Genomic DNA, 12356 nt, shown 5'->3' on the forward strand with positions numbered 1-12356 from the left:
AGTGAGTTGTCGACATTACATCCGCTGTTAGCACGGCGTATCCCCACGAGCTCCGACTACACACAACGTCACTACGATAGTACTTATGTCGACAGTCATATTATTTGCCTGCGATCTTCTGTAACGTTCAGGAAGTTGCGCTGCTCCAAATTTTGAGCAATATAATAACTGCCTGCCTCTAGTGCCCATTCTCACAGTGGTATATAGACGGACAGAAATTTTTCTTTACATACCTTCATTTTATTCATTCTTTAGCAACGATAGATCAGGTGAGCTTTTACCATATTCTGCACCTAATCTTTAAGATACTCGAATTAGAAATAGAAAAGCGGTTTCTCAACTTACACATCCACATACATTTTTATGCTTAACTTAACAGCTATTAAGATTAGTAAACAATTCTCATTCTAAAAAACGCCGCGGTAACTGACACACAGGCACATTTATATTGTTTGTGTTGATGCTAGTAGGTGTAGTTTTTAAAGGTTAAAGAGTTTTTAGTTGAAAATACTATAAATACATCGAGGAAGAGGTAAGCATACAAAATATATTTATTTTATATGAAAATTTCAGAACCTAAATAATTAAATATTGATTTTAATTTTTATTTTTTGAATATTATATTTAATGAAGTATTTATATTAAATACCCATCTATAAATTATAGTAAAAGCTTTTCACGAATTAAAAAAAAAAAAAAACTAATTTAATCTATAAAACTGTAGGTAAGTGATTTTAATAATACACAGTTAGTATAAATATTTTATTGTTATATCATTCTTTGGGTATTATTAATAATTTATTTCATTATATTTCATAATGGCATAAGTATAAAATATAATTGGTTATCATTTTGTTATTTTGCGACCTTTATCCTTCGCAATCATTATGCTCGTAAAACATAGACAAGAACTAGAGGTAAATATCTACAATAAAAATAAAATTACATCAACTTTATAAATACATACAAGAAATATATAATTGTATAGAAATTATGAAAAAAAATAATAATAAACATGTACTCACATATAAACTTATCTGTAATTTATTATTTAACAGAACTATTAATTTTATAAAATTGATTAAAGGATGCTAGTTAATCTTTTTTAGTGATCATGAAATTATTTTCTGAAGACACAATGTTCTGTATATCGGTGTTGTTACCAATAATACTGTACTGGATTTATTGGAGATGGAGACACCACAGGATGTTAAAACTAGCAGCACTAGTACCTGGACCCCCAGCTTTACCAATTTTGGGAAATGCATTATTTTTCATGGCAAAATCGGAAGGTATTTCTACACCTTATAAGTATAAAGTAATTCTTGATTCGTGTCTATTCCATATTGAGTTATAAATTATTCTATATGTAATTAGCATACGATATAAGATAATAAAATATAAATTAATAAAAGTAAATTATAAAAATTGTTAAAAATTCAAACATTAAATTCTGAATCCAATAATAGGTTTAAATTTCTTAGTCTATGATATATTTTTGTCTTACGTCAATTCTAATTATTATTTATTTATCAAATAAATTTTAATTTGGATAGTACTTTCATTTTCCAATAGCGTAATAGTTATATTAAAGTGCATACAACTCACATAATAGCGACACTGGCTAATGATTGAAAGGCGATTGATAAAGAAAAAAATTCTCACATTTTCACAAAAAAAAAAAAAATCACGATTTCAGCAAGTCTTTTTGAAATTTTATAAGCTTATATCTACTTGCTTTAATCTAATAATTTACTCAAAACTAATCTAATCTTCAAAGTAAAATTACTCTAATTTTTTTTTAAGAAAATTATATTATTATCTATCTTATCCTTATTATATTATCTTATATATAAGTAGGTGCGTTTTCTAACTCAATCGTAATTTTTCACTACTGAAATAATTGTTGACATTTGTTTCACAAATAATGTATCAGGTCTACTTATTTACTTAGGTATGGGTTATATTCTCTCAAATATATCTTACATTTTTAGAACAACTGGATAAACTAGCAAGATTATCTGAAACTTACGGCCAATACGTAAAGTTTTGGTTAGGACCAGAATTGAATATATATGTTAAGAATCCTACAGATATAAGGGTATGTAGAAAAGCTACAATATACAGTTTGCATTATATAACGTACATAAAGGTGTTTCCACATAACTTCATTAACGATCACGCAAATCCAACATGTTTAAAGATTTTATGCAATTATCAAATTCTTGATATATAGGTACATAAAGTACCGTGTGTAGTGGAAAAGAGAATTATCACTACGAAATATGTATATCTTTTGTTTTTTTTTTTAGAATCTTCTAACAAGTAACAAGGTGAATTTGAAAGGATCGGTTTATAAATTTATGTCACCATATATAGGATGCGGTATATTAACTGGAGGTTAGTTCATACATCTAAAATACCAACAAAACATTGAAGGTACTAAAAATCTAATAATCAGGTACTTAAAAAACAAACAAGAAAGAATTTCGATGCTGCCAGCAAAACACGGATTTTTTATGGAGCAGCCCGACTGGGGAAGTACCTGGACCTTACAGAAGATCACAGCAAAATAATACTGTTTTCAAACAGTATTGTGTTCCTGTTGGTGAGTAAGGTGACCAGAGCTCCTGGGGATTGGGTCGGCAACGCGCTTGCCATGCTTCTGGTGTTGCAGGCGTCTATAAGCTACGGTAATCGCTTACCATCGGGTGAGCCGTACGCTTGTTTGCCGACCTAGTGATATAAAAAAAAAAAACATGGACATGATTTATATTAAGTACTAGCTGTGCTCGCGACTTCGTCCGCGTGGAAGTTAACAAAAAAAGTTATGGTTCAGTTCGCAGAGTTATAAAATAAATAAATTTCTAGAACTCAAGCAGTCTTAGTTACTCCTTATCACCTCAGCTAACTGCCAGTGAAAGTCCCGTCAAAATCGGTCCAGCCGTTTCAGAGATTAGCCGGAACAAACAGACAGATAAACAGACAAACAAAGATTATAAAAAATGTTATTTAGGTATATGTAACGTGTATACATACATATGTAACGTGTATACATACATATGAATTTAGTTAAAAGCGGTTATTTTAATATTACAAACAGACACTTCAATTTTATTTATTTGTACACAAATTATGTGATATTTTTTATTATGTATTTATTAGCATATATCTATTTGAGCTAAATAAAAAAAAATATACCCACATTACTTTACCAATAATAAAGTTTGCATTATTAAATGCAAACTTTAATAGATTTTTCTCACCCGTTTTTTCGTGTTTTTACGCTTTAATTAGCATAAAGGGCTCTATTTGCGAATATTATACAATACGTGTTACACAATTTTCTTAAAAGTGATTTATTCGATTTATTGGTCAAATCGAATTATTCGAAACTGAAACAAGACCATTTTGTATGACTATAATAAAATATATAAAACTATTTGTACTCCTAAAGACGCGAGACATTTACTTACTTTGACTCAGGGGTATTTACTTTCTTTGACCTTGACTTAGGGGCAAAGTCCCCTAGTTTTCCTAGTAGAGATCACTTTTCGTTCCGTCCATTTTTGTTTGTTTTACGTTCTAACAAAAACAAATATGTTCTAGGACCATCATGGAGGCTTTATAGGAAAGTAGCAACTCCATCATACAATAAAAAGTGTGTAAAAATATACAGTGCTGTTTTCAATACAGAAGCGGATGAGTTAACCAAAATTTTAAGTAGCAAAGATCCGACGGAGACGTTTGATGTATACTTCGATGTACTAAATTGTACCACACGATGCGTATGCCGTAAGTACAATAAGTTAACTCTAATGTTTCTGTGACTTGAATAAGATATTATCTACATACCCTATTTTTGTTGTAATGATATGTGATTTTCTCTCCTCACTTTTCGGACTATTATGTTAGCGTAACACTTATTTTTCTAATGATATTATTCCATCAGTTTTTTTTTTTTTATTTATTTTAACCAAGAAACGACGACGACGCCTTGGCGCAACAGTTGCAGCACTGGTTTGTGGCTATCGTGCTGGCGGTTGCGGGTTCAATCTCCGCACATGACAAACATTTATATTGGGCATGTGGATGTTTTCCGTGCTCTGGGTGTTTGTTCAGTACTTCTGGGTCTCCCCACCATGCATCGGAGAACACGTTAAGCCGTCAGTCCCGATTGTTATCATGTATACCTGATAGCGATCGTTACTCATAGTAGGGATTATATCCGCCAACCCGCAATGGAGCAGCGTAGTGGATTGAGCTCTGACCCTTCTCCTACATGGGGAAAGAGGCCTATGCCCAGCATTGGGATATTACAGACTGAAGCGTAAGTAACAATAAAATGTGCTAAACACAAATTGTACCACATACAATCGTTTTCAGAAACCCTGATGGGCTTGTCACAGGAAGATTCTAAAAGTATAAAGAATTTACATGAAGTCATCACTAAAACGCAAAGGTAATTTCAATAAATATTGTATCGTTCTTGGCATTTTAAGGAGGTATTCTGGTCTAGAAAATAGATGTATTAAGAATAATCTTATCTAAGAGGGCTAGTAGAAAAAGTTGGTACGCTCATGTTCAGAATACCCCTTAAGCGAGATCAATATCATATTTCAGCTTTTAAAATTATGGCTGAGTAAAACATTTTCAAACATACAAGATGATTTTAATATTTGTTAATTATTCTATATGAAAAATGAAACACTATAAAACTAAACCAAACAGACGAAAAAGGAATGAAACTCCTATACTTAAAATCAATTAGTAAAGATTATTTTTGCTTGTAATGGATCTAGTTAAGCCTCTGAAAAATTTACTAAATTATTAAATTCGCAGAAACCATTTAGCCATTTTTATATACAGGTTCCTTTAGAGAGTTCTACTAAATGACAACACAACAAATAGCTGACATGCTATGTCTTTGTAATTAGTAAATAGCAATTATTTATTTGATTTTATACGAGTATACATTTCTAAATATTTCTTTCATAATTTTATAGGAGTGCACAATACCTTTGCTGTACATAGTTTGACATTACTTAGAGGTAAAAAAAAAATGTTATTTTACAGTATGTATAGCTTAATATTTAAAACGATGACTCGGTGGTGGCTCCACATACCTGTTATTTACTGGCTCACAGGGAATAAGGCAAAAGAAATATGTTTCGTAAAATTGATCGATGAAATGACTGCGGATATATTGCAGAAGAGGAGAAACGCATTACAGCATGAAACCGTCCCGGAAGACGCTCAGGGTGTTGTTGATAGGTTTATAATACAAGGTCTTCCTGACGAAGAAATTAAACGGCAGATGTTCAGTTTATTTACCACCGTGAGTATCATCAGTAAAGCAAAACAGAAAATATCCATTAATTAAACCGATTGTATGATTGAAACCGATATTACCTTTCAAGTACTTATTACGTTAATCAATCTCTTTCTCAAGAAATCAGTTAAATTGTTTCTACGTAATCAAAAGCATCTTAAAATTGGCAAAAAGTAGATGTAAAATTGCCGACTTTCTTTTAGCTTGTTCTTCAGTAGCCTTAGTTTTGCCTAATTTACCATTCTTCATTATCTATTCATCTAGTTTTTTTTTTTTTTTTTTGTAACGATGGTCTTGCGCATTAGTTATATCAACGATTTCCTTAAAATTGTGGGATCGATTGAAGCTGTGTAGGATACACAGATATGTGTAAGGAGATCCTTGTTAGTAACCTCCTATACATAAATATAATGTAAAAAAAAACTCTGATAGAGAAGTTTAAGTAGATCAATATCCTTTCCATCGTAGTATATCTATGAAAATATAATGTACATACAGAAAAATAGTCATTTGTTTGTTAGTTGTAGTGATCGACATAACTCTAATGATGTAGGTAACAATCAGAAACAGGCACAAAACACAACACTACAACAAATTAACATTTCCTAAATGCCGGCTCAGAAAAAAAGTCCATTATAGGAATTTAATAGGTATATATATTAGGATTCCGACTGCAGTTCAATCTCTGCCTTCTTATATGTTATTATTGTATATCAGGTTATGTCTACCGAGACACTGCGACTTTAGTGTTCCTTCAATATTATGACTAAGTTAAGGTTGCTTGATAACACTAGGTACATTACCTAAGTTTGTGCACACGTACTTAATGTTTAGATGTTGATTTTTGTCAATTGATTGATGCTTTTGTTACTTTTTTAGGAAGTATATAAGACCGATCGACGAGAGATTTTCGAAGTTCGTTAAGTTTGTTAAAAAATCCTTATGGCGAAATATAAGAAAAATATAGCTTATTTATTTTAGAATGTCCTATAAACAACGACCCAGACAACTTGTAGTATTTAGATATAATTTAAATTTATTTTCCAACTTTCAGAGTCAGGAAGCTTCGGCTAAAATAACCTCCGCAGTTCTACTATTTTTAGCTCACCTACCTGAATGGCAGGTAAATATTTAATTATATTATGTCTGTTTTCAAGGAAGTTGCAAAGTTGAATAATATTCTATAGACACATTTAATTGATAGTTATTATTTATATCTCAATTACTAGAAAAATTAACTTAATTATTAATGCTACACGTCAAATTCTATTATAAGAAAATACCAATCAGATTAAACATCACAGTAATTTCCATTGATTATAAAATGCAGTGGCGTGTAGGTAAATCTAACTAAATCAAAACTCGGAAATAAATACCATACGGACTACATTTTGTAAGTCTTATACAAATTTGAACGGTGATTAGATAACCTACAGTTAGCCTATAGGAATTAGAATGACGTTATTGATTAATTTCAACTGTTTTTGTGACGCCGCGTTGGCACAACGGTCACACCTATGGATTGTGCCTGTTGCGCTGGCGGTTTCGGGTTCGATCCCCGCACATGACAAACATTTGTATTGGCCATACATGTGTTTGCCGTGCTCTGGGTGCTTGTGCAGTCCTTGTGGGTCTCCCCACCGTGCCTCGAAGAGCACGTTAAGCCGTCGGTCCCGGTTGTTATCACGTACACTTGATAGCGATCGTTACTCATAGTAGGGAAAATATCCGCCAACCCGCATTGGAGCAGCGTGGTGAATTTAGCTCTGATCCTTCTCCCACATGGGGAAAGAGGCCTATGCCCGGTAGTAGGATATTACAGGCTGAAGAGATTGTTACGCCTGCATGTACCATTTACAGTTCAAAGCAAACGGCCCACACGATGTTAAGCGGTTATCGTAGCCGTCTATAGGCAACACCAGGAGCATCGCAAGCGCGTTGCCAACCTTACCTCTGACCTGCCCCAGGAGTTCTGGCCACATTATTCACCACAGGAACACAACACTACCTGAGCAGTGTTATTTAGCTGTGGCCTTCTGTAAGGTTGAGAAACTTCACCAGACGTCATGCTCCAGATTGTGAGCAGGATAAATTCTGCTGAGCCCTACCTCAGTAAACGTTACACTTTGCTTAATATTTTACTTTTTACAATAACTAATTATAAATACTCAAGTTTCGGTTTCTCTTAAAAAATAAACAAACACCTACAAAAATATAATAACAAATTCAACCCAGTAATTTTAGAGGTTAGGGGCTTTGCTTAACGTAATGAGATATGACACGGGGTGGGAAAAGGGTGAAGGGGGTGTTTGGAAATAAATGTGTCGTTCGCACTTTATTAATTTTTGCTTAGACAGGCCACAATTTTTTTTATGTCCATAGAAAGTTATTAATATTATACGTTATTCGAATGCTACTTTTAAACATAGGTACATATATACTTTTATTTAAATAAACTAGTTGGTCGCCCAGTGGTCAAAATTCGACCATAATTAATATAAATTATAAGTTTTACCATTATTAAGGTTCTGTTGTCAAAGTTAAATAATGAACAAAAGAGTATATATGCGTGTCTGTGTCAAATATATTGTAGTGTGATTTTTTTTTTATTGATTTAATCCGTTTTTATGGATAAATTTTACACAAATATTAGAGTTCTATACTCCTTCTCTGTATAAACTATAACTGTGTGAAATTTTATATTCCTCCGTCCGCGCAACTTTCGTAAAAAGCGATACAAAGTTTTTGCTTCACGTATCAATATTTTAGGAATAAAGGAATTTTCAAGGATAGGAGGGGTTCAAGCTGTTGTGATGATGATGTAACATTTGCTAGGGGGACGCTAAACGTGTGACTGAACAAGACAAAGGGGGAGTGGGGGGTCAAAATTGGTGAAATTCGGCATGACGTATTTTAGGGACGGCCCTTTGATAAAATATTTCAAAAGCTTTGGGTAGCGTTTTCGATTAAAGTTTCCGGGCTGCTTAGTTTACTCCACAGTCTTTAACAATTATAGTTATATTGTAACCAATTTACGCAAAACCTTACCAAATTATACACTTAAACCTTCCTCGGCGATCACTCTGCGTGCTGGTCAGAACCGTATGAAAATTCGTTCAGTACTTAGACTTTTTCGCAAACAGATAGACAGACAGACACGATGGGGGCCATTGCTTTATAATAGGTTAAGATAAATCAATATCTCTTAGATAACCTAAACAATGCAGTATTTCTAGTTCTACTCGACTACTATGTAGGTATCACTCACACTTCAGCCTATCGCAGTCGACTACTGGACACAGGCCTCCACAAGTTCGCGCCAAAAATGACGCGAACTCATGTGTTTTGCCCAGTCACCACGCTGGGCAGGCGGGTTGGTGACCGCAGGGCTGGCTTTGTCGCACCGAAGACGCTGCTGCCCGTCTTCAGCCTGTGTATTTCAAAGTCAGCAGTTGGATGGTTATTGTTAAGTCGCCTCTTACGACACCCACGGGAAGAAAGGGGGTGGCTATATTCTTCAATTCCGTAACCACGCAGCTTATACAGCGTAGGTATAATTTATAGTAAAACAAAAAAATCGTACTAATTTTAAGACTATGGTAAGGTATTCTATGGCAGTAACGTGGCATAGCTTATAACCAACATTATTTTAAATGGTGTTACAGGATAAGGTCTACAAGGAAATACTAGAAGTAATCGGTTGTCAAGACGAAAATGTTAGTGAAGAACAGTTGAAAAAACTACAATATTTAGACATGGTATATAAGGAAGTGTTGCGGTATATGTCTATAGCAGCTTTAATACAACGAACCGTCGAAGAAGAGGTTACTATTAATGACGGTAAGATTTGGCTTTAGGATATTAAGTTTTACCGAGGGAAAAATAGTAAAGTCTTAAAATTGGGTTAAGGTCCTAAAATAATTATGAAACATACTTCAGCGTATCCGCAGTCAACTGTGGCCATAGATCTCTCCAAGTTCGCGCCAAACGTCACGGTTCTTCACGATCTTCATCAGCCTCCGCCGGTAATCTTACGTAAATCGTCAGTCCAGAGGGCTGAAGGACAATCATTCCACTGCTTTTACTAACACGCGGTCTCCACTCCAGGGCTCGTGTGCTGTAAAGGCCCAGACGAAATCCAATACCACTAAAACTTGCTCATTTTACGGGCTATGTCAGTTACTTTCGTTCTATCGTGGATAGTCTCATTTCTGATCTTATCTTTGAGAGAGACCCCAAGCATGGCCCGTTCCATAGCACGCACGCTGTGTGACTTTAAGTTCTTGGACTAGTCCCTTCGTCAGTGTCCATGTCTCAGCACCGTAAGTCAACATAGGAATTATGAACACTTAAAGAATAATAAAATATGGCATTAAAAAGGTAAATGTTCTGAAATTCTGACAACGAACTAACAATCAACGTACGTGTGGGGATTAGAAATATACAGTGTGTGGTGGATTTAAAAAATTAAAAAGAGAAAATAGAAATCTTTCTTCGATAATTCATTTTTATACATATAAAAACGTTCTAGGATAATATTTTGGTTTTTGGTTATTTAATATGAGAGAAAATGTTGAAAAAAAAACATAAATAAGTATAATTTTTCATTTTTCCAGGTAAAATTACTTTACCAGTCGGTACCTCACTGGTTATTCCGATTCACGATTTACACCGCGACCCTCGGTACTGGGAGGATCCTTACAAAGTTAAACCCGAGAGATTTCTGCCTGAAAATATTAAGAATCAAGATCCCAACGCCTTCATCCCTTTCAGTTTAGGACCTATGGATTGCCTGGGTTTGTAATATTTGTAGTAATAGGAAAGAAATATGCAGTAGTACAATTTAGAGCTATATTATGAATATACATTCTACTAAACGCATAAGGGTTAAAGGTCAAGATTGTGTGGTTTTTTATTTCTCGTATTTAATGTTACTTATCTACTGTTATTATTCATATAAATAAAAGACGGCTTTTTACAAACGACGACAATAAATAAACAAACTTCTAAATAAATTAAAAGTTTTGAAATTGGCATTTCATTTTACTGAATTTTTGGAAGAAGCCATAATGCCTTTAAGGATTCGAACTACTCTAAGTTGTTCCGTGTAAATACTATTCAATACTCAAATAAAACATAAAAAGACAACATATTTGATGAAAAATGCTTTAAGAATAATGTAGAACAGTTACAATATAAAAAAAGGCTTTAAGTTTAAGCATAATTTTCCTCATCAGGTCGAGTATACGCCACCACACTGATCAAGACACTAGTTGTGAAAGTAATTCGAAGAGTACAGCTTGAAGCAGACGGACGACTCGAGGACCTGAAACTTCAAGTTGCTATATCCGTGAAGTTCCTTAACGGGTACAATTTGCGAGCCAGAAAACGAACAATCAACGGATGTTCGCAACATTGCTGAAATACTATTCGTGACATTATCTACACTGTATTGTACATTTTGATTGTTATCTTATGTAATTATACATTGTGTGTAATAGTATACTTACACTGTATGTACTGCATAAAATGATACATCATATCTTTATATATTTGATATAATTATAACTTTTTATTTTTATAAAAAAATATAATGTTTATAAATAAATAAACAAATACAGTTAAACTGTTTTTTCTAATATTACATTTATGAAAAGTATTATCTATTAATAAAATAATTAACAATAGATTTTTTTTTTTATATAAATTTTGATCCACGGGCTCAAAATGCCCGTGCCTTTGTTTATCATGCATGCATTATAATACCACAGGCGATTTTTCTACTTATTATACAGATCAACAGTCCTGTAATAGAATATTACATACACATATCTAAGAAAAATATATTTTTACATACGTACAATTGTGGTTATCATTTATATCTCCGTCAGTACAAAAATTAATTAATAAGATACCTATTGAGTGAAACACCTAATTTTAATAATATAAAATCGTAATTCAAACCTATTTTATACATTAATCTAATTATTTCTATAGAATTACAATAAAAAATAAATAAGTATCAGTTCACAAATTATAGTTTCAGTTATATTGCTTTACTTAAGTTTTAACAAATCATTGTGTTAGCTTGCAAACAAAAAAAAACTAACTTCAATTACATCGACAATACAACGTGGTAGACGAAAAAATAATCAAGTAAATTCGCGTTATTAAAGATGAGTAATCTTTGATAACGCGCTCTAAAGCGGGTAAAAAGTTAAGTAGAAAAAAGTGTGTGTGTATTTATGTATGCACGTAAGAAGTTATACTTCATTGGCTAGCTAACTTCACTTTGCTAACTTCTTCTTCGTTGACTAGCTAACTTCAGGGTATCGTTTTTTTTTTGTGACGGCGCATATCAAAAACTTTACTCTCATATTTTTTTCCTTAGCACGGCAAAAGAAGTATATCTTCAAAAATGTTATATTAAAGAACTTGCTTAATTCTTAGAATTTGCTAGCCAAAGGTTCAAAATTTCTAGCTACTCGTATTTTGATATGAGAAGTACAAGACTGTAATGATAACAATTTATCAATAAAGGGCTATTAATTGACAACCTTGCTTACAGATTTGCTTACGGAACTCTAAAATGAATGGTTCCTCGGTATTAGAATTAAAGGATAAGTGACAAGCCAGTGACATAGATACCTAACCTTCGAAGTTAATGGCTGTAGGATTAGATTCGTATTACACGGCTATTAAAATTTATGTCACGTTTATATTACGCATTTTAGTCACACAGAACACAATAACTGGGAAAATGAATAAAAACAAGTAATGTTTATACATTAGTAGGCTAGAATAGTCAAAATTCAGGTCACGATTTAAGTTAAGATTTATAAGATAAAATCACAACTTAATGTACTTTTGTACCACATTAACTTGCCATATTACGTCATTTGTTTTCTTTTTGTGTTACGAAAATGAATCTTTGAAATGTATTCTATGCACGTAACTTTCGAACGACTGCATCACATTAGAGAATTATTGGAGTAAAACTTCTTTACTCACGCTTGAGATGGGG

The 12356-nt window shown here is 33.0% G+C and overlaps 1 protein-coding gene across 1 annotated transcript; it reads left to right on the forward strand.

Moving 5' to 3' along the window:
• Positions 1 to 1138: 1138 nt before the first annotated feature.
• Positions 1139 to 10754, forward strand: LOC123663715 (cytochrome P450 4C1-like). The gene is made up of 10 exons (XM_045598381.1): positions 1139 to 1292; positions 1995 to 2101; positions 2313 to 2400; positions 3610 to 3795; positions 4387 to 4462; positions 5077 to 5338; positions 6387 to 6455; positions 8998 to 9172; positions 9949 to 10128; positions 10570 to 10754. Exons 1-10 carry the CDS (start codon positions 1139 to 1141, stop codon positions 10752 to 10754), a joined length of 1482 nt encoding a protein of 493 aa, XP_045454337.1.
• Positions 10755 to 12356: the final 1602 nt, after the last annotated feature.

The sequence above is a fragment of the Melitaea cinxia genome, chromosome 20 (assembly GCF_905220565.1).
Source record: "Melitaea cinxia chromosome 20, ilMelCinx1.1, whole genome shotgun sequence".
Lineage (NCBI taxonomy): Eukaryota > Metazoa > Arthropoda > Insecta > Lepidoptera > Nymphalidae > Melitaea > Melitaea cinxia.

Coding starts and splice junctions, on each gene's coding strand:
- LOC123663715 (XM_045598381.1), top strand. CDS start 1,139: ATGTTCTGTATATCGGTGTTGTTACCAATAATACTGTACTGGATTTAT. Junction 4,463..5,076: donor GTCATCACTAAAACGCAAAG/GTAATTTCAATA, acceptor GTTATTTTACAG/TATGTATAGCTTAATATTTA. Junction 5,339..6,386: donor TGTTCAGTTTATTTACCACC/GTGAGTATCATC, acceptor TCCAACTTTCAG/AGTCAGGAAGCTTCGGCTAA.